We start from the raw sequence: 26,432 nt of genomic DNA, 5'->3' as shown, positions 1-26,432 counted from the left end.
TTCTGAACGTCTGCATTTTACAGCTCGGATGCAACGTGACAGTTCATTTAAACTTCACAACGAGTTCGGCGAATTAATATACAAGTGTGATACGGCCAAAAAAATTGATCTACTTCATAGGTGTGCAAATAACATACGGTTAATGGTCGTTCTAAATTACGTAGGACAATGGGAAATTCAACCAAGCAGTGGAATAAATAGTTATAACCCAGCACATTGGTTACCTTTACCCAGTCTATTGTGCCAATTTAACTAACGTTGTGTTGATATAACCCAGCGTTTTGGGTTAGAATCATACCCAACCTGCTGGGTTTAATAATGTACCCAGACCATTGGGTTAGGATAACTCAATGTGGTGTTGGTCCAATAGTTAACCAGCGGCTGGGTTATATTTGGGTTATTTTTAACCCAACATTTTTTAGAGTGTGTGTGTGTGTGTGTAAGTGTGCTGTTGGTGTGTGTGTGTCTGTGTGTGTGAGTGTGTGTGTGTGTGTGTGTATGCTGTTAGTGTGTGTCTGTGTGTGTGTGTGTGCTGTTGGTAAGTGCGTGCGTGTGTGTGTTAGTGTTTATATAAATGTGTGTGTGTGTGCGTGTGTGTGTTGGATCACATCCTCATGTCATGAGTTCCTGCCCCACAGACTCCATCCAGCTCAGGGTCGTGGCTCAACACTTTACTGTTCCACGATTAGTTCTGCAGGATAAAGGAGAGAAGAGGATCATCAATCAGTGTCCATGACAACCAAGAAACAGAATGACAGACAAAAAGAAAGACAAATATTAAGGCAGGTGAAAATGCACTGGTCAATTACGAGATTTTGAGCTAGTTTGTTACCTTAGCATGTATTCTATCACATTACTACAACAAAAATGCCCGATTTACTCATTTAGGTGTTTATTTCATTATATTGTGTCTACTCGCGCCTGTATATTTCTCCTAAATTCACCAAAAGTTAGCATTCTAACCTTGCATGCACTCCCGCGACAGTGATCCAAAACATATCATGTGTAGTACCGTTGGAAAGCTCTGTTTTTCCTGTATCACGCTATGTGATCCATATATGGATACTTCATTTGTATCAGCAACTAATCGCGAAAGTTCAAAGGCGAGTCTAGGCTGAGAACGGAATCTCATTGGCTGTCTTTCAAGGCTGTTTTCTCAAAATGAGTTTCCTCTCCCACCCTGAGCACAAAAACTCCACTTCAGAAGCACTTACATACACCAAACCTTCTAGACTTATGCCTAACTATATTTGGAAGATTTTTACAGAGGAGTTTGTTGATATATTATTCCTAGCCTGACTTACATGACATTTTATGCCTAAAAACATTGCAAAAATCGATTCGATTTTTAAGGCTATTGACCGTTCGCAAAACCCCGCCCATCGAACGCAGATGAGCCAATGGCAGCCCAGTAGCTCCGTGCAGGCAGACATGGCCCGTCAAATTCACCTTACGGCTCCATAGAAATGTATTGGGAGCCTTGATATTTGTCCGGTATTATGGGATTTTATAGTGATATGAGTTGAATAGGACCGTCAAATGACATATGTGGGATTAACACAACACCGATACACAGAAAAATGCCTTTCAATCTTGATTACGTTTTCTGTAATTATGTTAAATTAGATTAAATTCTCTCGTCCCAGATCTCCACTATTTTAAAGCAAAGGGTTAGTCCTTAGCAAACCATAACGAAACAGTTTTCCACCACATCTGTGGATTAAGCCACACAGTCAACTCTATGTAAGTAAGATAAATAAGGATGTTAATTGTTTTCAGCATTGCCAGCATTGTATATAAAATGAGTGTCACTTGGAGGAGACTTGTAGATAACTAACGTTAGCATAGTTAGCTAACCGTTGCTAATAACGTGCTAGCTTCGTCATGTCAGAGAAGCATGGGGCTGTGCAGCTGATCTTTATAGATCAGTGGGCTGTGCACAGTAGTGTAACATTTATTCACCATATAATAATAAAGTTGAAGTGGCTTTGCTATGTGCCCAGTGTCCTTGTAACATGCATGCAATTCTATCTAGCACAGCTAATATTAATATCAGTGAATCACACTCGCCGCCCGTTTTTGAGTTTCTCACCCAAAAAAGCTAGATATGAGTTTTTATACATGTGTCTCCATGTCATACTGCAGTCTTTGATTGTAAATAAATGTAGGTCCGTGACTCTCTAAAAGAGCCTCTTGTGCTGTAACTTTTACAGAGTCTTATTACACGGCTCTTCAGAGTGCTGCAGAAAGTTCCATTCACATGAATGGGCCTTCCCAACGTTCGGGCCTATGTTAAATCTACATAAATCACCGGCAAAGCATTTAATCACCGCTGTCAATGGCAACGGGTTGATTAACGTCTTTTATATCCCTCCGCAAGAATTCTGTTCGCTTATGGCAATGGAATTTCATTGAAAGGGAAAGTAAGCTAGTAAGACGTTGCCACGCAACACCTGAAACTGTGAAGTTCTATCTGTGTGACAAACTATTTATTTTGTTAGCGGAAGACACGAAACGGTAGCAAAATCATTTTTAAAGATTCATTGTGTTAGGTTCCTTTTCTCGTTTTGGCAAGTAGCCGTGTAATAAGCGGGATAATGTATTGTCCGCCGGTAATTATCAGAAAATAAGTCCCTTCAGGTCGAAGCAAAACTGTTCTGTTCTCCCTGTCGGGACTTATTTTCTAGAGGTGGGTCGGTCGCGAACGAACTAGTTCCTTCGAACGGGTCTTTAAAATGAACGACCTGAACTGGTTCGCCTTTCCAGTTCTGGTTCGTTCTTTCGTTCGTCGCTGAATCACACTGACCTAGTGCTGCTGTGAATGCCTACGACCCAGCTTCCTAGGCGAGAGCCTAACCAATCGTATGCTGTTGTCTGTATTGTTTCTAAAACGTTCTCATCGAATTAGCCAATGAGGGGCATAAAAGCATAGCAACCATTTCCATGAAAAAAACAAATGGGCTAGTGAGACTAGTGGGAGAGCATACGATAAAAAATAACAATAATGGTTTACATTAACAATTCCATTTTGCATTTCAATATGCATTTACATTTAAATATCTGTCTAATGGTAAATGCTAGGGGTGTAAAGATTAACCGATACGTATCGGTATCCGTTTTTAACGTGTAAGATACGGCTACATCGATATGTGAAGCCCCGTATCGGAATAAAACTGAAATGAACCGGTCGTTATATCGATTTACTTGTTACAAATCGGTTCATAACCTTTTCTGCTCGCTCAGACTCTGATTTACGTTGCAAGCAGCGCGTTCATCCCACTTCCTGTTTTGAAACTACACGTGGCACGGATTTGTGGGTAATGAAGTTCGTTTTGGGCTACACTCATTGCCCAAAGTAGACAAAGGACTTCATTACCCATACATCTACTGCAACTTAAGCATGTGACAACTCGCACTCTGTCGGTGTTTGACAGATTTTACTCTTTTGTTTGTCAAAATCCAGCGCGAAATTAAACACTTAACGGCAATGATAGTCTGTAGAGTAGCCTTACGTTTGATGAAGGGATTTCCTTAATGTTAAAGAATAATTTGGCCCTTGCTGCTTAAACGATGTAGGCCTACAAATTATTATTATTTTGTTCATATTCACTCAGACTTGGAACAAAATAGGCCCAGTTCATTGATATGTAGGCCTATTTTGTTCTTGTAGGCTATGAGAAAAGGCCAAGATTGTCTTAAGCACCGTTTTATTTTATTTCGATATTGTCTTACCTCAACAATAGGCTACAGCTCCTTGAAAACAATCAGATATAACTCTATAAAATCTATAAAAATGTATTTTTATGTTGTATTTGGCTGCTTTGTTAGGCTGAAATGTAGACTATTCTTTTTTCATTTTAATACAATATATGATACAAACCTCAGTTTAGATAATCATATTCACACATTTGTTTTTGCCTAATTGACATGACCATGATAATTGATAATATAAAATGAATGTGCACCTTAAGCAAATGATAAAAAATCTTTCAGAATGCTTTCCATTCTTCAACTGCATCGAACTGCATCGAATCGCATCGCATCGCATCGTACTGAATCGTTTTTTATGAACATGTATCTTTTCTTGTATCGAATCGTGCCCATGTATCTAGATGTGAATCGTATCGTCTTTTACATGAGAGATTCACACCCCTAGTAAATGCATGCTGTCTTTGTATTTTCTGTGTCATGCCAGGTTAATAAATGTCTCTTCAATCTGTCTAGTTCGTTCGTTCGTTTTCACGCCAAGACCCCCCACCTGTTTCACTTCGGTCTGTCGTTCTCGTTAAGTCAGTCACTCGTTCTTGGCAGAGTGAAGCAGAAGAAGCAGAGTGATTATGGCTCTGTAGCCTGGGCAAAATGGGGACTTGAAACCTTTTCATCAATATAATATTTCTGCCAAGCCTTTAAACATATTTGTCGGCATAGCCTACAGGGTCTTTGTTCCTTTATGAATGAACACATTTTTAAAAAAGAAATTAGCTGATCTAGCCGTAGTCTACTCTATTTACCTTCGATATGTCACTTTAATGTCAAGGTGAATGAACACATTAGCTACTGCTGTTTTGTCTAAAAGTACACATAATCATTTAGTTGCAGCTATATTTGCCGCTACAATTACAGTGTTGTGTTGACCGTTTTCACAAACGAGGAGCTGAGAACCTGCATTCCATGATTCACCGCTGAACTAGCCTACGTTGTAGGCTACCGGAAATGCGACTGAACGAAAGAACGAACGATTCAGAACGAATCATCTTGGCGAACTGAACGACGCGAACTGTGTCATGAGAACGAACGACAAAATCCACCTCTATTATTTTCTGATAATTACCGGCGGACAATACATTATCCCTTACTTAACAGCTACTGTACCATTGAATTTCTAGACAACTCCGTTCTGAGTTTGACGGGCGTAGTAACAATAACTAGGGGGCGTGGCTTTTGCGAACGGTCAATTGACAGCATATTCTGATTTACAGGATAACAAAAGTAGATATCCATAAATCCCTCTGTAATTTCCCCCCCATCTAATATCTGAACACAATGAAAACATAATTTTGAACCTGGCTGATCCAATGCTCAGTTTTTGTGTTTTAAAATGTACGCAAATTAGCGCATATTTAATTAGATAATGCCGAATTTGCATATGTAAACATTAAATTACAGAAAACTTGTAATACATTTTTTTCTCATATTAATGTAAGTAATCAACTGGGGAAGTTTCATAGTGATATCTGCTTGTTAAAAATGTTACCCTATTCATTACATTACATTACATTACATTACATTTGGCTGACGCATTTTTAGCCAAAGCGACTAACAACATGGTAAACAGTTTAAGTTTTAGAGCAATTCTCAACAATATTAGGACAATTTAAAAACATTAGAGTACAGTAAGAATAAGAGCATCAGTGAGTGCTGTTTTTAACAGCTACGTGTCAGTTTAAGACGGCTGGTGAGTGCTAGGATCAGCAAGACTTGTTGTAAGTGTTGCTATGAGAGGAGATGTTCTCTAAAGAGCTGGGTCTTCAGGAGTTTTTTGAAAATGGAGAGGGATGTCCCTGCCCTTGTAGGAACTGGCAGTGTGTTCCACCAGCGAGGAACAACAGATGAGAAAAGTTTGGATTGGCCTGAGCGTACCGGTGGTAGAGCTAGACGTCGTTCGTCTGAGGAGCGCAGCGGTCTGGAGGTAGCGTATGTCTGTATGAAGGCATTCAAGTAGGTGGGAGCAGAACCGGAGACTACTTTGTAGGCAAGCGTTAGAGCCTTGAATTTGATGCGGGCCGCCATAGGTAGCCAATGTAGCTGGATGAGTAGCGGGGTAACATGTGCCCTCTTGGGTTGGTTGTAGACCAGGCGCGCCGCCGCGTTCTGGATCGATCATCTGAAGTGGTTTCACTGCGCAGGCTGGGAGACCTGTCAGGAGGGCGTTGCAGTAGTCGAGTCGTGAGATGACTATTGCCTGAACCAGAAGTTGGGTGGCATCTTGAGTTAAGTAAGTCCTGATTTTCCGTATATTGTAGAGTGCGAAACGGCATGACCGGGCGACTGAGGCAACATGATCTGAGAAGTTTAGTTGGTTGTCGAGAACAACTCCTAGATTTCTTGCAGTCCTGGTAGGTGAAACAGACAGAGAGTCAAATTTGATGTTGATGTCGTGGTGTATGGTAGGTTTAGCTGGGAGGACCAGCAGTTCAGTCTTTGAGAGGTTCAGCTGGAGGTGGTGTGCCTTCATCCATGTAGCTATGTCTGAGAGGCAATCCGAGATCCGTGCTGAAACCAAGGGGTCATCAGGTGGAAAGGACAGATAGAGCTGTGTGTCGTCTGCATAGCAGTGGTATGAGAAGCCATGCGAACGGATAATCTGTCCCAAGGAAGTGGTGTAGATAGCAAAGAGAAGGGGGCCCAGTACTGAGCCCTGGGGAACCCCTGTGGTGAGATGGTGAGGTGCAGATAGCTGACCAAGCCATGATACGTTAAACGAGCATCCTGTGAGGTAGGATTCAAACCAGGAGAGAGCAGAACCGGAGATTCCCATGTTAGCGAGTATAGAGAGAAGGATTCGGTGATTAACCGTGTCAAAGGCAGCCGATAAGTCAAGCAGAATGAGTACTGATGACCGAGCGGTCGCCCTGGCTTCTTTTAAGGCTTCTGTTACAGACAGCAGAGCCGTTTCGGTAGAGTGGCCGCTTTTGAACCCAGACTGATTTGGATCCAGAAGGTTGTTCTGTGAAAGGAAGTCAGAGACCTGTTTGGAGACTGCTCGTTCAATGCCTTTGGATAGGAAAGGCAGGAGTGAGACAGGGCGGTAGTTCTCGACTTGAGCAGGGTTGAGAGAAGCTTTCTTCAGTAACGGTGTTACCCGGGCCATTTTGAACGCTGTTGGAAATGTGCCGGAGGTTAGCGAGGCATTGATCACGTGTGTGATAGCTGGTGCGATGGTCGGGCTGATGGACTGAAGTAGGCTCGTAGGTATAGGGTCCAGCGAGCATGTGGTAGGACGGCTGCATGTCAGGAGTCTAGATACTTCATTCTCGGAGAGAGGCGTGAATGCTGAAAAAGATGATCTAGCAGTCCCTAGAGGTTGTAGGAGTGCGGTATCTGAGTCCGATGCGTTGAGTGGGCATGTAGAGAATTGACTGCTGATTGCCGCCACTTTGTTTGTAAAAAGTGAGGCGAGGGTATCTGCAGTAAGGCTGGATGGAGGAGGAGGCATCTGAGGGTTGAGTAGCGATTTGAAGGTTGAAAAAAGTTTTCGAGTGTCTGTAGTGCTGTTGATTTTGTCATTGTAGAAAGCCGTCTTAGCAGCAGTGATGCTGGCTGAGAAGGAGGTCAGGAGTGTCTGGTAGTTTTTGAGGTCATCAGTTAGTTTGGATTTGTGCCATTTCCTCTCCGCGGCTCTGAGTTTGGTGCGCTGCGACCGGAGGGTATCATTTAGCCATGGATGAGAGTGTTTGGATCGAGTAAGGCTGGATGCCTGTAGTGTCTCGCATTAAAGAAAGAAATGGATGACAAGAGAATGACAAGAGGAAAAGGGGGGAGAGGTGTGGGCCACATAAAAGACATACTTCCATAAACACACACACACACACACACGGCCCCATAAACACACACACTGTGACGAGTACATGCTCATCTCCACCTCTAACACACACACACACACACACACACACGGCCCCATAAACACAAACACTGTGACGAGTACATGGCGTTCTCGTCAGCTTGGCCTGCTCGTCTCACCTCTAACACACACACGCACACGCACACACACGCGCACACGCACACACACAGGTGTGGGCTGAGGCAGTATATGGCGTCCTCGTCAGCTTGGCCTGCTCGTCTCCCCCTCTAACACACACACACACACACACATGCACACGCACACACGCACGCACACACACACACACACACACACAGGTGTGGGCTGAGGCAGTACATGGCGTCCTCGTCAGCTTGGCCTGCTCGTCTCCATCTCTAATTGATTAATTGTTAGGACACCTGGTGTCCAGGGTTCTTTAAAAGGCACCCTGATGCATTGTGGGTTAGAGAGCGGGCGTAGGGTTGTTGGTGGCGGCAGCAGACCTGAGTCTTGGTTTTGTTAGGTTTTGGTATTTCTTTTCATTAATTTATTTAGCACCACTACATTTACTCAGTGCATCCATACATTGCCTACACCACTGACTCTACTGACATATTCAGGTTTTTCTAATTAGTTGGGTTTTGTAATTATTTTGGGTTGGTCATGTTAAACGCTCTCAATAAATTTGTTAAAAATGTTAAATCTTCTCTGCTATGCCCTTGTTTTTGTCTCGTCTTCGAGCTGAGACGTTACACACACACACACACACACACACACACACACATGTGTGGGCTGAGGCAGAAGGACACGACCAAACACACACATATGAGGAGTAAAAGCTGAGAATGAACTTTAACACATTTATGACACTTAACACATTTAAACAACTACGAAACTAACTTCAGAGAGAGAGATACAAAGGAAGTAGAATAGAAAAAAAGAAAGAAAGAAAGACAGACAAAATTAACAAAAGATGGAGAGTGTGTGTAGGAAAATAAGAAAGAGAGAGAGAGGGTAGGAATAAATGTTTTAACAACTTTACCAATTTCAGAGAGTGATAAAAGTGAAAAGGGAAAGAGGATAAAAGAGGGATGGACACAGAAGAAACAGGAGAAAGATAGACAATATGAAAGAAATGAAGAGATGTCAGGAAGTTGGAAAGAGAGAGAGAGGGATGAAGAAGAGAGAAAGAGAGACAGGGAGGGAGAGTGGACAGGAAGAAGAGAGATAAAGAGGGAGAGAGGGGGTGGGCAAGAAGAGAGAGAGAGAAATTAACAGATTTGTGTAAAAGGAAGAGACAGAAAAAAAGGTAGAGAGAGAGGGAAGGGTGATAGCTGGATTGATGAGTAAAAGCAAAGGCATACAGGCATGTTGGGTCTCATGTTCTACAGAGCTGAGTGACATGTTTAGATATTTACTCACCCTAGTTTCTCCAGTTTACAGTGTGGGTTCTTCACTAGAGCACAGAGCGCCTGTTCAGCTGATGCACTCATCTGGCGATTGGCCCTCAGGTTCAGCTGTGTGAGATTTGAGGAGGGAGACTTCAGTGCAGAGGCCAGATAGGAACAGCTCTTATTGGTCAGATCACAGCCCCACAGCCTGAAACAGAGTTAAACATCTGAATATTAATCACCAATCCTCTACTCACACACTCACACACACACACACACTACCTAACCTCATCACCACCACCTAACACACACACACACACTCCTTCCTCTCTCTCACTCACCCTCTCACTCTGCCCACCACCACCACACACACACACACACACACACACTACCTAACCTCATCACCACACACACACACACTACTCCCCCCCCCCCTCCCCCACCACACACACACACACTACCTGCCGACTTTCACCTCATCACCACCACTACAAACACACACACACACACACTCCGCCCCACACACAAACATACTCTACCTGCTGTCTTTAATCCACCACCATACACTCATATACATGTACACCTTACCTGTTTTAACCCCACCATCACACACACACACACACACACACACACACACACACACACTACATGAAGTGATGCTTACACTAGTTCCTCCAGTTTGCAGTTTTGATGCCAAAGAGCAGAACATAAAAGTTTCACTCCTGAGTCCAGCAGCTTATTGTCACTCAGGTCCAGCACTCTGAGATTTGATGAGCGTGATGTCTTCAGTGCAGAGGCCAGATAGGAACAGCTCTTATCGGTCAGCTTACAGTCTCTTAGCCTGAAACATAGTTAAACATCTGAATATTAATAACCAATCCTCTACTCACACACACACACACACACACACACACACTCACTCTCCTTACACACATACACACACACACACACACACACACAAAAAAGAGGGATGGAAACAGAAGAGAGAAAGAAAGAAGAGAGTGGGCAGGAAGAAGATAGAGAGAGAGGGATGAAGGGACAGAGAGAGAGGGGATGAAAGAAGGTTGGAAAGAGAGAGAGAGAGAGAGAGGGTGGGCAGGAAGAAGGGAGTGAGAGAGTGAGCAGGAAGGACAGAGAGTGTTCTGTATTTCTAACTAGCCAGCAAATAAATTGGCGAACTGCAGCTGAAACAGAGAGGTGGATAAAAGAGGGATGGACACAGAGGAAACAGAAGAGAGAAAGAAAAACTGAAATGTCAGGAGGTTGGAAAGATAGACAGAGAGGGATGAAGGGACAGAGAGAGAGCATGAAAGGAGGTTAGAAAGAGCGAGAGAGAGAGGGATGAAGGGACAGAGAGAGAGACACACACACACTTCTCTCTCCCTCCCTTCCTCCATCCTTCCCTCTCACACACCCCCGCCCGCGCCCACCACACTACACACACACACTACTTGCCGTCTTTAACCTCATCACCACCACTACAAACACAGAAACACACACACACACACTACTTGCCGTCTTTAACCTCATCACCACCACTACAAACACACAAACACACACACACACACACACACACACACTACTTGCCGTCTTTAACCTCATCACCACCACTACAAACACACAAACACACACACACACACACACACACACACACTACCTGCTGTCTTTAACCTCATCACCACCACTACAAACACACAAACACACACACACACACTCCTCCTAACACACAAAAATACTCCAGTGAGTATTTAACCCACCACCACAAACACACATACACCCAATCACCTTACCTGTTTTAACCCCACTACCACACACACACACACACCCAAACACCTTACCTGTTTTAACCCCACTACCACACACACACACACACACACACACACACACACAAACTCACTACATGAAGTGATGCTTACTGTAGTTTCTTTAGTTTGTAGTTTTGATGACAAAGAGCAGAACATAAAAGTTCCACTCCTGAGTCCAGCAGCTTATTGTTACTCAGGTGCAGCACTCTGAGATTTGATGAGTGTGATGTCTTCAGTGCAGAGGCCAGATAGGAACAGCTCTTATCGGTCAGATCACATCTATCCAGCCTGAAACAGAGTTAAACATCTGAATATTAAAGAGCAACTTTCAATTTAATTGTATAACTTAATTTATACAGAATCCTGTATGAAAATGTCAATTTAAAAAGACATACATAACAATACATATGTTTTACAACACCCACGGGCAGAAAATATGAAGAAAGTGTGCCTATTCTAAGCTAGGCTACCAGAAACCGCCCTTTTCCCGGAGAACGCGTCATATGACGTAAGGACAGGCAAACATTGGCGCTGCTACCCTAGTTCTCATTGTGGGTTTATGTAGTCTGAGAGGTGGTAAGAGAAAAGAGAGCTTGTCGTTATTGTTAGTTGAGTAGGTTTGAGTTGTCACAATGGTGAATTCTTGTGTTTGTTTTGGATGCAACAACTCCAACTCGTCTGGCCATCGGGTCCATCGATTTCCAAACAAGAAACACAACGATTTCCGTGCTTGGATACGTTTTGTCCAGGCAAAGAGGAGCAATTTCGCTAGTGCTACCTCCTCGGTGACAAGACACACTGTGGTAGCTGCTATGTGAAAAACACTTCACACCCGACAGCTACAACCAAGGAGATCTTATGGAATTTCGCATGGGATTTCGACGAAGAGAGTGGGTTAGGCTGGCAAATGGAGCTGTGCCATCAGTGCATGCAAGTCTACCAGCAAAATCTGGCGGGAGTGAAGAGTCTAACGTTAACGTTAGCACTAGCAGAGAATCTGCACTTCGAAAATGGGAGCTTTGCACAGTAAGTCGTTTACCTTATAAAAATTATTGCATCGAAATGTAGCCCTGCATGCAATTTCTGCAAATGGATTTTTCTTGACGTTATAATGGATTAGTCTTGGCATGAATGTTGCTGACTGTAATGATAATATATAGTGAAGTTAGCACCATGAAGGCACGAAAGCCCGCCTAGCTGCCATCAGCTTAGCTAACTTGTTACGGTAGCCCTTGAGGCTACATGCCTCCTGACACTTTATTTTATTGTGCTAATGAGATTATCTTTTTGAAAACGCATCCAAGTAAGTTAATGCTTTACAACATTAGTTTTCTGGGAGTTACATCGAAGTTGCCTTGGTTTTCTTTGACTAATCGAAGGTTACAAATATAACTGCAATGTTGATATCAACAGGGAGCTTTTTACTGTAAGTTGTATAACGTTAATACCTTATAAAAAACTGTTGCATTCAAACGTAGCCCAACATGTATTTTTTGCAAATGTACTTTTCTTGACGTTATGGATTAGTCACGGCATGAATGTTGCTGACTGTAATGATTATAGCCTAGTGAAGTTAGCACCATGAAGGCACGAAAGCCCGCCTATAGCTGCCATCAGCTTAGTCTTGTTACGTTAACGTTAGCCCTGTGAGGCTGCAACATGAGCCTCCTGACACTTATTTTATTGTGCTAGCAGCTAAAGAGATTATCTTTTTGAAAACGCATCTAACTAACGTTAATGCTTTAGAATATTAGTTTTCTGGAAGTTAGATCGAAGTTACGTTGGTTTTCTTTGACTTAGAGCTTACGCAACTGCAATGTTGATATCAACAAGGAGTTTTGTATAAAAAACGGTTGCATTGAAATGTATCCCTGCATGTAATTTTTGCGAATATATTTTTCTTGACGTTATGATGGATTTGTCGTGGCATGACTTTCGCTGACTGTAGCCTAGTGAAGTTAGCACCATGAAGGCACGAAAGCCCGCCTAGCTGCCGTCAGCTCTCTTACGTTAGCACCGTGAGGCTGCAGCCTCCTGACACTTGTGCTAATGAGATTATCTTTTTGAAAACGCATCCAAGTAATGCTTTACAATATTAGCTTTCTGATTTTCTTAGTTACATCGAAGTTGCCTTGTTTTTTTTTTACTAATCGAAGCTTACAAACATAACTGCAATTTGGTATTAACAGGGCACATGCGAGTAGTGTTGCACGGTGTATCGATACTAAAAAGGTATCACGATGCCTTCACGCAAAAAACGATACGATTTCCGACGTTTTTAGAATCGATACTTTAAAATAATAACGTTCTGCGTCTTTTTGAACTGCTGCTCTCACTGCTCCTTGCACGCATCTAGGCAAGTGGGCGTGTCAAGCAGGCATCTCTGAGTGAGTGAATGGGAGCTAACGTCAACAAAGTTCTTTGCCGACAGTCCTCTGCCTTGTGGATAAAACAAAAGGTGAAGTGAAATCTGGAACTATATGGGATACATCGGGAATAGTGAAGGCAAGCCATCAGGGGGAATAGTGAAGGCAAGCCATCAGGTACACAGGCCCGTTTGTAAAATATGTTTCAAAGTCATTTATAAGCAGTAGCTGCTAGCCTAGGCTACGCATGGCTAAACACCTCGCAGACATATCCCAACATTTTTAAAGAGTTCAAAGAACGACAGGTTAACTAATATGCTATAGAAAACACGACTAGGCTACATGGTTAGTGCCAAGTTCTTCTCTTCTGTTTTAGTCTAGCCTAAGTGAAACGAGTAGGCCTATGGTTCTCTAGGATAACCTTCCTTCATCAATGAATTTTGACGAGACATAACGAGGTAATCATTTTGACGAGACATAACGAGCTAGCTGTAGCCTAATCATAGGGTGCTAACGTGATGAAAGCGCAATGTTCACGCCAGAATATCATTACCATAACTTGTAAACAATCTATTTCATGTTCGGTCAGTACTACTGGTAATATTTGTCATGGCATGTAGACTGCAATGTGTTCAATAATTATTGCCCAGATGTTGGATAGGCTACCCGAAATTCGCTAATTAAAGCCCACAGCATATTACCACCGTACGTGTTGAGTCCTAATAATAATAGCGGCTTATTGTTACGTGGTAGCAAATCATGCTATCAAAGAAATGGACGTAATGTAGGAATGCACACAGATATATTGCAACAGGTCATGTTATCAAAGAAATGGACGTAATGTAGGAATGCACACAGATACCTCGTTATAGGCCTATCTGACGAAGACCTGAGTGGTTGGAACGTCGTACTTGTACACTGGGCGCAAAGAAGACTACTCACATTTTCCCCTTTGCAACTGTCAAAGAAATCCCATGAACACGGGAAGGCCTAGGGTAGCCTATACTGTACATCAGATGGCCTAAAGATTAGGCCCCTCTGCATAGCATTCAGTTATTTGCATGCAGTAGTTTCAATACTGACCTTGATCTAGCCTAGTTTGGCTATTTAAAGCTACTTTATTGCCAAAACACAACACAATGTAAATTAACTATAACAAACAATAAAGGACTTAATCACACAAAGTAGGCCTACTATTTTACTGACTATAAAAAATAATAATTATGTAGGAAGTTTAGAAGTTTAGAACCCAGAATTGACCTGCACACTACAAAAGTGCACCGAATTCAACACAAATGACCCAATACACTCGGAGGAGGTATGAGTCCTTTCTTTTCCAGATATCTTAGGATTTCACCGTAGTATCGTTTCAGTATCGAGCATCGTGATATTTATGGCAGGTATCGTATCGAAGTCATAATTTTGGTATCGTGACAACACTACATGCGAGGGAATGCAGCTCGGGACTACTTTTAAAAGATTAGCAGTCTTGTAAATAATGCATGAATGGGGGATTTTCGTGAAAGCACTACATTTTTTATAAGTTCAAAGTTGTGATTTTGGTCTGTTTTCAGATTTTGGCAGAGAGTGCTGCCAGCAAAGAAGGGGTGGGTGCAAGTGCCACTTCAGAGCCTGAAGATGATGGAGATGGAGACATCTCTACAATGGACCCTGAGCCAGCAGAGTTCCATCGTGGATCACAGTGCAACATAAGATCTTTACATCGTTCATCAGGTAGTTAGCTTATATCTAGCATTCACCATACATGCCATATACTCCATGGTTACTATTTTTGCAATTTACACTTTTCAGACAGTAAACATTAAAAATTATGAACTTCATAATATTAGAAAAATATATTTTGTACTGGCTGCATTAGATATTGCATGTGTTTTTACCAATGAATGTACAATGGTGAACAATTATTAAGATTAATGTCTTTCATCTTTGCTGTTCAGGTAAAGCCTCAGATGGTGGATGTGGGGACTCAAACCGAAAGGTTTGAGAATCGCAGATCAACTCCACTGGCCAGTCCTGAACGAAATGATGATGAATGGTCATTTTCTGATATCATCAACCATTCTGGTGATATGTCATGGAGTCCAGGGGAAGAGATGGCAAGCGAGTCCTCTGAGGAGGAACCAGAAGAGCTGGAATCTCTCAGTGACCCAAAGTAATAACCTTTTTAATGGAAACTGTTTCAGATTGTGTATAAAAAAAATGTCATAGTCAGAATGAATGTGTTTTTCCTTTCCTTGTTTTCACTGCTGTTGACAAGTTCATCGTTTGCCAGAGGCAGTTGCTGTCCTTGTTTACGGTTTGCCCTGCATGCTGTGGGGAAACCCAGGGACACATAATGCATCCAGAAGGAACTTTCATAAAAGTCAAGCAGGTAATGTCTTTGTCAACTGTCTGTGAGGAGCTGAATTATAGTCTGAATGTACAGTATGTATATTAATTATTTGTGTCTTAACTATATAGGTATTTCACTGCCTCTCATTTTAAAGCTGCTTGAGTCTTGAATATTCTCTCATCGGAAATCTTTGTGTTTCTTGTTTGGAAATCGATGGACCCGAAACCAAGAGAAGGTGCATCGAAACATGCCTGCCTGCAACCTTTTACTCAGTGGTGCCATCCACTTCTCAGGTTGCATGGCTACTCAGACCATCAGGATGCTGAAGCTGTTTGGACTGCAGTGCATAAGTCCCGGCACTTTTTTCCGCCATCAGCGCTATTACACTATCCCTACCATCGTGCAGGCCTGGAAGAATGAGCAGAGGGGGATGATCAGGGAGTTGAAGGAGACTGGAGGTGGATTGATCCTGTCTGGTGACTGCAGGTAGAATGATCAGGCTCATGTTGCTCATGCTGATGTAGAACAGGTCAATATGTTTTTGCATTAACCTCTAAATGTAACTGTTTTTGCCGTTCTTAGATCAGATTCTCCTGGACACTGTGCCAAATATGGTAGCTACTCCTTGATTGATGATTGAATTAACAAAGTTTTGGATGTTCAACTTGTCCAAGTAAGTTGATGTCACACAGAAATCTTGTGTCTGATTTAGTTACTGATATTACTGTTACTGTTCAATAATAATCAGTTGGCTTTACAGAGCTCAGAAGTCCCAAGCAGCTCTTGGTGTGAGCTAGAGGGTCTAAAGCGGAGTATGCAGTTTCTGATGGACCAAGACATGCAAGTGTCTGCTCTGATAACAGACAGAAATCGGCAGGTAAAGATGCTAGGAGAGATCTAAAGCTGAGCAGTGTTGACATGCACAGTATCACTCAAAATAAATTCTATAAAATCAATTTGTGTGTTCTGTTTTAGGTGTCAGTCATGGAAGAAAACTCGCACACCATTGTTTGCCGTTGAAAAAATAAATAAAAGAAGTGTTTAATCCATCGACCAATGTGCTACCAAGTGAGGTGACAGTGTCGATGGATTAAACCAAGTGAGGTGACAGTGGTCGATGGATTAAACACTTCTTTTATTTATTTTTTCAACGGCAAACAATGGTGTGCGAGTTTTCTTCCATGACTGATTACTACGTTGCCTAAAACTAACGCACCCGCACGGCCTTGAGTATTTGGCGCGAGACCCTACCTGTCTAACCTTCTGTTTTAGGTGGCCAAGTGGGTACGTGAGAAACTGTGTTCGAAAGGAACAAGCCATTTCTTTGACATCTGGCATATTGGGAAAAGTATGTATTGTGATGTTGGTAGTTCTATATAACAGACTTGTTTTTTGTAGTTAAATTCACTTTCCTAATAATTAGTTTGCTCTGCTCTGTTTGTCTGCTCTGGAACAGGTGTACAGAAAGCACTGGATGCTGCTGCAAAAGAGAGGGACTGTGAGGAACTGAAGCTGTGGAGGCCAGCCATTATCAACCATCTCTACTGGACCGCAGCTTCCACCCCTACAGGAGATCCAGATGAAATGCAGGCAAAATGGCAGAGTATGATCAATCATGTACAAGAAATACATGAACACAGCACTCCTGCATTTCCCAGCTGCGCACATCCACCGTTGGAAGGAGAGGCGAGAAACAAGGAGTGGCTGGAACCAGGTACAACATAGTAGCCTATGTTTAAAAGATGTCAAATATTTGAGGCTAAACTTTTTAAGGAATTGTTTAATTTGGTTTTATCAATACATTACATTACATTAAAAAAATATATTGCAAAGTTGAGTCATTGTCTTAGACCCATTTGAACTGAAAACATGAATCTCATGTATTGTATTTCTGTTGCATTTCACTGCATTGGGTTAGCTTTGGAGACCTAATGTTCTATCTACTTATCACCTACAGACTTCTCTTGGCGGCCCTACATTTCAATTGTAATGGCAACAGAGATGTAGCTCGAACCAGTGAAGGTGAGGCACGCTACCCCCAGTTTCGGAAAGGTGGCTGGGTAGTCCGCCCCATCAAGGAGAAACCATCTTACGGTTAGTAGTTTCACTTAGTTTCTCAATATCTTTTTTAATGAGTCAACCATGTTATTAAATGTGTTTTAAATGTTTCTCTCCTCAAGGATACGCAACAAATCTTATGGTCTCTCTGGTAGAGGAATACTCCAAGTCACCACAGGCCCTACAAGAAAGCAGTGCTGTCTTGACCTCTGCTGCCCCGCCCCCCCTCACCACTTCCCTCCAGAAGGTCGCCAAGGATGAGGCAGTCAGCCTCCATCTCGCACGACACTCACGTTTTAACATGAAATAAAAGATCAATTTTACCAATACAGTTTGTTTCATTATGAATTTATTAATCTTCTAAACGGGGCCACTGAAAACCTTTATATCTTTGTCCTTCTTCTGGAAACTGCCTTCTTATTTCTGCAACAACACATGAAGGTATGGCTTTCCTGATGTCCCTGCCTAGTATTCCGTACGCCCAGCGGACAACCTGCCTGTACGCTGTGTATCGGAACTGCCTGTGGTAGAGATTGGGGCATAATTTAATTTTGATCATACCATGTTTTCATAGTAAACAATTCCAATGGTAAATATTGCATGTCCTGTTGGCTGATATTCTACTGTACTAACACCAAAGTTGTTTTTATAGGAAGTATATGGAAACTACTGAGTTTAAAACCTGCTTAACAGGATTTACTGTTTTGGTGTAGAAAACCTGGTTCTTTAAATTGCAGTGTGAAATTATTTTTGCTTAAAACATACTCTGGTCTGCTGGCTTGGAGAGGGCCATGCTCCTGTCTGAAGTTCATGTAAGCTATCTGCAGCACAAAAGGATTCAGACAGGATGCTTCAAACCCTGGATGGAGTGAGGCAGGTAATGTCTTCTGGGGGATCTAGGTTTTGGACAAGGGACCAATAGGCGTCGACCTCCCTACAGCACACACTCTCCACTGCTGAAGGCATAGCCTCACATCTACCACACAAGCACCTGTTAAACAAAATGTGCTAAGATAAAGTCTCCATCCCTCCTTGAAGCTCTAGTAGTTGGTGTAAGACCTTGTAAGAAATGACATGTAGACTACTTATTTCCTAAATATGCACTGTGAAAGACACTCCCCCTCCTCCATTTATGCACAGTATAGGCTGTCAATTAGATGCAATTTCTCTGCATGCCTTACACCCAGTATCTCTGCACGTGACAATAAAAGATCCTTGTAACAATGACTATTTACATGACCAGCATATTCCCGTCCTAACCAGAACACTAGCTGCTTTCAGGTACGTCCTCCGCAGTACATGCGAGCTCGTTTACATAATGTCCGTCGGAAATACTAGGAGGGGAGTAGTATAACAGCCGGCTAAGTGCGGAATTCACGCTAACGTGTTATGGATCGAGATCCTAACACCGGTTATGTTGTTCATATACGGCCCAAACGCTTGACATCTGCAGAAGCAGAACATGCAGACAACTAGGTCTGAAAGCAGCTACTAAAATCAGCAAAATTTCACGATAAACTACGTTGTGCACAGCATTTCCATCCCTGCAGACTAGCGTCACAGATGTAAATAGCCTACAGCATTCATTTAAAATCGGGGATCTAAATTAATAATTTTAAGACACATGTTGCTGGCTTAGATGGAGACAATCTTGGATGCTTGAAAAACAACAAAGTCGACAGCAATATTGCTAACTATGATTTATTAAAGATAGTCCAATGTGATAAACATGGAGACAACGTTATAGCCACCATTAGCTATAGCCCGTGGTCACTCACCAAGACACCTGCCCAATTCTCCACCGATTCTCCTCACACCACAACTCTATCTCTCTCCTCTGTCCATTGACCCTTCCCCTTAACTGTGCCTGACCCCTCTCTCGCCTAGGCAGCTCATAATTATAAGGCAATGGCCCATCATAAGAGTTGATTACTACGACCTCTTCCCTGTCTGACTCCATTTCGAAGCATTGAGATATACCTGCCGTTATGTCACGTCCGGTCAGAACGGTTTTGAGACGCGGAAGTAATTTTGCTCACAATTTCTTTCAAAAACTTTAAAAATTCACATTTATGATTATTTTTTTCTCGCAAATCGAGTTTCTACACTATTTTTCTACACGTTCATTCACAACGGTCTTCAAGTTGAAAGACGGGCTTTAAATCACCAATCCTCTACTCACACACACACACACACACACACGCACACGCATACGCACACACACACTGTGGATAAAGAGGGATGGACACAGAGGAAACAGAAGAGGTAAAGAAAGACAAAATATGAAAGAGATGAAGAGATGTCAGAAGGTTGGAAAGATAGAGAGAGAGATGAAGGTACAGAGAGATGGGGATGAAAGGAGGTTGGAAAAAGAGAGAGGGTGTGAGCATGAAAAAGGGAGAGAGAGAGAGTGTCACTGACCAGTGAACTTGGAATAATAACAATAAAGGATAAACTAGCCATGGAAGCAGCCATAACAGCTTTAGAATGTTCAGAGACACCAACGGCAGTTGATATGCAAATGAACCCCACTGGAGTAACCAATGAATGCCAGCGGAACCTGGATATGCAAATTAGCTACCCCACAAATGTAACAACTGAGACACAAAAGAAAAAGCTCATAGCACAGCTACTAAAACAATGTCCAGAGACACTCAGGGCAGACTTTACACATTTGAACGACAAGAGAGTGAAATCAGATCTCTTCTATACAGAAAACCCGGAAGCCTGGCACTCAGCTTTAAGAAAGACCTACAAAGACTTAAAAATGTCAGGGAATAAAGTAATGAGACAGCTCTACTTAGACACCATGCCCAAGTTTAATATCAACCTCTATCACAGTGGGACAGTCATGATCCAAGGAGTCCAGCCTAAACAGATTTGAGCAGGACTTTGAGAGATTAAAAAACTTAGCAGAAAAAGAAAAAAAACAGTCTTCCCCCACAAACAACAGAGAGGACCACTAAAGCACCGGCCCCTGTTCCACCATCCCCTCACTCAGATCCAGCCGTGCACACTCCACGGACCCCAAGGACCCCTATATCTGTGCAGCGCATTGAGGACTGCATGTCCCTATTAGAGTCCGAAATGACAGAGATCAGGGAACAGAACCTTTCTGAGAGGGACGGCATTGAGAGACTAGAGAGACAGTTCAGACAATACAGAGAGGAAACTAAAGTTACCATCAACCACCTGAAAAGCAGTATCAGTGAACTTCACAAGAGGAATCAGGCACTAGAATCTAAGCTCTTTGAAACAAGAGAAGACTTGACAGAAAAAGAAAAAGAAATTAAACACATACAAGAACAGCTTTCACATATGACATCAACAGAAAAAGGGCCAACAGAACAGCCGCATCAAGAGAGCACCAACACCAGTGGAAACCCTCCTATTCAACTACATCCACAGCACCCCCCACCTCCACACCAACCTGCTGAGAGAAACACCACCATGACCTCCACATCACAGCTGACATCAAATCCCCCCAAGAGGAATGCCGCAGCACCCACTAAAACACCACAACCAGCTAAGAGTAACAACCTGCTGCCCACACCACAAAATACAAAGACTTCCCCACAAAAAACAGTCATGCTCATGGACTCCAATGGAAAACACCTGCATCAAAAGCGGATGTTCCCAACCCACAGGACTGCTAAACTATGGTGCCCTACCACCGCAACAGCACTGCAACACATTGAACAATTCGATATGGAAGCTCCGGACAACTTACTGATCCACACCGGCACCAACGACCTCCACTCAAAAGGGAGTGCTAGAGCTGCTGAAGAGGGTCGTAGAATCGGCACGAAAAGCTTTCCCTGAGGCCAACATCATCCTTTCTTCTCTTCCGCCACGCACAGATTTCCCCTGGACAACAATCCAACACATTAACCAAGAGATAGCTGACTACTGCTCTTCCCTCAACATCAAAGTGGCTCACTATCCCAACCTGACATATAGACACCTTTCAGACCATGTGCACCTGAATCAGGAAGGAGTCAAGTATTTTGTAAAAGTTTTAAAGGACACCACCCTCTGTAGAGCCCCAACCTCAGCTCATGAGCAGAGATTCCCCGAGCAGCCTCACCACACCCTCAGAGACAGAAGAACACTGCAGCCCGGCAGAATCCCAACTCGCCAGACCCATGGACCCACCAGAAACCCACGGAGCGGTAAAAACTCCCCAGCTGCTGCACCACCCCGCCCACCTCTAAGAGCACAGGAAAGGAGTACAACCCAGGAGGAAACCCAGCGCCCTCCCATGCACCACCAACCCACCTACGCTGAAGTCACCCAAGGTATTACGCTCCCATGCACCACCAACCCACCTACGCTGAAGTCACCCAAGGTATTACGCTCCCATGCACCACCAACCCACCTACGCTGAAGTCACCCAAGGTATTACGCTCCCATGCACCACCAACCCACCTACGCTGAAGTCACCCAAGGTATTACGCTCCAGCAACCATCAGACCTTGGCCTCCCATGCACCACCAACCCACCTACGCTGAAGTCACCCAAGGTATTACGCTCCAGCAACCATCAGACCTTGGCCAGGTGCGACAACTCCTGCAACTTCTGTGTACTTTAATAGGTTAAAAAAAAAAAAAAAAAAAATCATGTTCACTGTCAAAACTGGAATTGAAATGTATTTTGATCTTTCTACAAAAATATGTCACTGTTCTTCACTCCTTTTAATGATACTTAAATATAAGATACATGAAATCACTCACAATTAGCTCATGGAACATTCAAGGACTACACTCTTCAGCATTTGGAACGAAAAGCAGAAATGTTGACTTTGTAAATAAGTTAAATAATCTAGATTTTGTTGTTTTAATTGAGACTTGGTGTAACACAGACACTGACACATACTGCCCAAAAGGCTATACAGAAATCCTGCTGCCTTCTATTAAACACGACCACATCAAACATGGAAGAAAATCTGGTGGAATTATAATCTGGTACAAAGAAAAACTTGCAACTAAATTGAAACTAGTAAAAAAGGGTATAACACATGCATGGCTGAAACTCAAAAAAGGCACATTTAACTGTGACAATGATGTATTCATCTGTGCAGCCTATGCACCACCTCATGATTCACCATATTATGATGAGGAATTCTTTAACAGGCTCCATACAGAAATTAACAGCTTCCAGGCCCAGGGAAATGTCCTTCTGTGTGGGGACTTCAATGCCCGTACAGGCACACAGCCAGACTGTATAGACCCAGCAGGAAACAATCACATATTCAATAATCTATCGGCCACCCTCACCCCCATCACAATGACCAGGAATAATCCTGACAAGACCATAAACAAAAATGGCAGAGAGTTAGTGCACCTCTGTCGCTCCTTAGGCCTGTACATGCTTAATGGTAGGATCAGAGGGGACTCTTTAGGAAGGTTCACATATTGCTCAGCTCTTGGGACTAGTGTAGTCGACTATACCATTACTGACATGGACCCATCCTCCATAAGTGCATTCACTGTAAGACCACAGTCTCCCTTTTCAGATCACTGCCAGATAACCACATTCTTGAAAAGCATGAACGACAAAACATCTATACAAATCCCCTCCAAATTAATCCAATTAAATCAGAAATATAAATGGAAATCTGACAGTGTGACTGAATTTCATAAAGCAATCAATTCGGTTGAAATTACTAACAATATTAACATGTTCCTTTTAAAACAATTCAGACCCAATAGTGATGATGTCAACCTGGCAGCGGAGGAAATCTCCAATATATATAACAGAGCCGCCAAAATGGCAAACCTGCTGAAAAACTGTAAGAAAAGAAAACCATCAAAAGAAAAATGGTTTGACCATGAATGTATAGAGAAACGGAAAAATCTCAGGCAATTATCAAACAAAAAATACCATGACCAAAAAAATACCTGTCTGAGACAAAAATTATTCTGAAGCCCTAAAAGATTACAAATTAACAATTAAAAAGAAAAAACAACAATACTACAACAAAACGCTACAAGAAATCGAGGGCTCTCTCCAAACCAACACTTTCTGGGAGAGTTGAAATCATTTAAACAATTCCCCACCAAAAGAATTGGCAATTCAAAATCCAGACACCTGGAAAACATTTTACCAAAACCTGTACAAACCTATGCCAGATGACATCACTAAAGAACAAAAACATATCAAATTAAACCTTCAAAAGCTTGAAGAGGCCATTTGTGTTCACCAAAATCCACTTGATCACAGCATCTCAAGTGATGAACTCATAAAAAATCTTAAAAAGCTCAAGCCTGAAAAAGCTTGTGGTCCTGATAGTATCCGGACAGAAATGTTGAAATTCAGCCCACCCATTCTACAAATGGCTCTCCTCAAGTTATTTAATCTTGTTTTTCAAGCTGGTTGCTTCCCTGATGTCTGGAACAGGGGGCTTATACCCCCAATACATAAGAGTGGAGACAAATCTGACCCTAATAACTACCGAGGCATCTGTGTGAGCAGTAACCTGGGGAAGGTATTCTGCTGTATCCTCAACGCCCGTTTACAGGCCTTCCTTATTGAACACAATGTCTTGAGTAAAAATCAAATTGGCTTCTTACCAAATTGCCGCACTACAGATCATATTTACACCCTCCATACCCTGATAAACCAAAATGTTCACCAAAAAAGTAAGGGGAAAATATTTGCATGTTTTATTGATTTTAAAAAAGCTTTCGATTCAATCTGGCATGAAGGATTGTATTTCAAAATCCTACAAAGTGGTATAGGGGGTAAAATGTATAACATCATCAAATCAATTTATTTGGGCAATAAGTGTGGCGTAAAAATTGGCAACAAAAGAACTGAATACTTCACTCAAGGGCGTGGGGTGAGACAGGGTTGCAGCTTGAGTCCAACCTTGTTAAATATCTATATAAATGAGTTAGCGGTGTTATTGGAACAATCTGCAACACCTGGGCTCACCCTGTTGGACACGGAAGTCAAATCCCTGCTCTTTGCGGATGACCTGGTGCTGCTGTCGGCCACTGAACAGGGCCTACAGCAGCACCTGGACCTGCTAGAGCAGTACTGTCAGAACTGGGCCCTGACAGTCAATTTGGATAAATCTAAAGTTATGATCTTCCAGAAGCATTCCAGACCTCAGGGAACCAGACACCTCTTTACTCTAGGTAACACCGCCCTAGATAATGTTACTTCTTATAACTACCTTGGCTTAAAAATTAACGCCTCTGGAAACTTTGGTCTTGCAGTGAATGCACTAAAAGAAAAAGCACGACGAGCATTTTATGCAATAAAAAGAAATTTTCATCAAATAGATATACCAATTAAAATCTGGTCCAAAATATTTGACACAGTCATTTTGCCAATTGCACTTTATGCAAGTGAAATATGGGGTCCACTCAGTAAACACGACTACTCTAGATGGGACAAACACCCAATAGAAGCCCTGCATGCTGAATTCTGTAGAAATTTGTTACATATCCAAAGAAAAGTACCCACAAATGCTAGCAGGGCAGAATTAGGCCGATTTCCACTATTGATTAATATCCAAAAACGATCACTAGAATTCTGGATTCATCTAAAATTAAGCCCTCAAAATTCACTACATTTTAAAGCACTTATCTAATCCCAAGAGCTCAGCCCTAAGCCCAGTCCCCTATGTCAGTTGGTCTCGGATTTAACTAACCCAATAACCCCTAACCCTATGGCAAGCGATTTTAACATTTTCCCGCTAGACTGGATATGTATTGCAGATATCTGTAATTCAGTTTTGCCTAGTCAAAACGAACATTTTAGATATCCGCAACTGAATTCTTCCTATCCATAATCGTCATTTCAGATATCCACAAAGACATTCTTCCTAGGACAAATGACGCCACATTTGCCATTCATTTCTATGGGGTTTATCATTACGGATATCTACAATTCAGTTGCAGATATCCACTATGTGAATTACGGATATCTGCAATTGAATTGTAGATATCTGTAATTCCAGTTAGAGATATCTACAATTTGATTCTGACTAGTCATAACTCCAGTTGAAGATATCTTTAATTCACTTCAATTCAAGATATCTACATGTTCCTTTTCAGATATCTTGAATTAAGTTTTGACTAGGCGAAATGACATTGTAGATATCTGTAAATGGAATTTTGACTAGTCAAAATGACGTTGTAGATATCTCAAACTGGAGTTAGGGATAGTCATAATTTGATTGTAGATATCTATTATCAAGTTATAGATATCTTGAATGAGTTTTGATTAGAGATATCTGAAATTGGAGATATCTATAACTTTCATTCTGCCTAGTCAAAATGTAATTATAGATATCTTGAATTAGAGTTTTGACTAGGCGAAATGACGTTAGAGATATCTGTATTGCTATGCAAATTAGGCCGCATCCCACTTTAGGCGGGAGAAGAGCGTGTTGTTGTTCAAATCATCAAAGCACCTGTTAACTGTTAACTTTGTAATTAGCACCATGTCAGAGCAGCCAGAGGGCGAAGGAGTTTTTAATCGTCTTTTTAATGCTGCAGCCTATGCAAGACAGGAGCTGGCAGCAAGAATTGATGATTCAATGTTGCTTTGATTTTTTCGATTACAGCCAACACCATTATGAATGGAATTTCCTGTAGCTGGTGCTGGTGAATTTAGCAGGCTAGCCTAGGCCTACTAATTAATGTAGGCTACGACATTACAGCCTGCTTATTCTTCTTCCATTCATAGAAATAAGGAAATAAGCCCACTTTTTCTTCGATTATGTTGGGGAGGGGAAATTAGCTGACAATGTCTAAGTAGATGGGCTAGCCTAGAAATCTAGACGGGCTCTGCTACGGAACTAAAGAGCAACGTCTTGCACAATAATTTGCACTAGTCATAATGACGTTTGAGATATCTTCACCTTTC

General features: G+C 42.2%; 1 protein-coding gene and 1 long non-coding RNA gene across 3 annotated transcripts in view; one reads left to right on the top strand and one right to left on the bottom strand.

Moving 5' to 3' along the window:
• Positions 1-12: 12 nt before the first annotated feature.
• LOC143121903 (NACHT, LRR and PYD domains-containing protein 3-like) overlaps positions 13-26,432 on the bottom strand; it is a 52,863-nt gene continuing 26,443 nt past the window's right edge. For both annotated transcript variants that reach the window (XM_076282583.1, XM_076282591.1), the window contains 4 exons: positions 10,887-11,063; positions 9,635-9,811; positions 9,002-9,178; positions 13-691 (listed from right to left, as the gene is read on the bottom strand). In XM_076282583.1, the coding sequence (XP_076138698.1) occupies positions 664-691; positions 9,002-9,178; positions 9,635-9,811; positions 10,887-11,063 (559 nt within the window). In that variant the 3' untranslated portion in view covers positions 13-663. The remainder of the gene's footprint in view (positions 692-9,001; positions 9,179-9,634; positions 9,812-10,886; positions 11,064-26,432) is intronic.
• On the top strand, positions 15,460-17,848 carry LOC143122047 (uncharacterized). Its single transcript, XR_012986581.1, has 7 exons — positions 15,460-15,980; positions 16,077-16,167; positions 16,255-16,371; positions 16,767-16,842; positions 16,951-17,208; positions 17,452-17,588; positions 17,675-17,848. It is a non-coding gene; the product is annotated as an uncharacterized LOC143122047 (long non-coding RNA).

Source organism: Alosa pseudoharengus, unplaced genomic scaffold (genome assembly GCF_046254945.1).
Source record: "Alosa pseudoharengus isolate Yale_2024_CS ecotype anadromous, Long Island Sound unplaced genomic scaffold, YU_APseudo_1.1 YU_APseudo_1.1_scf_1, whole genome shotgun sequence".
In the NCBI taxonomy this organism is placed as follows: domain Eukaryota; kingdom Metazoa; phylum Chordata; class Actinopteri; order Clupeiformes; family Clupeidae; genus Alosa; species Alosa pseudoharengus.
The sequence above is the reverse complement of the archived record's forward strand: the minus strand, read 5'-3'. Positions and strand labels throughout refer to the sequence as shown.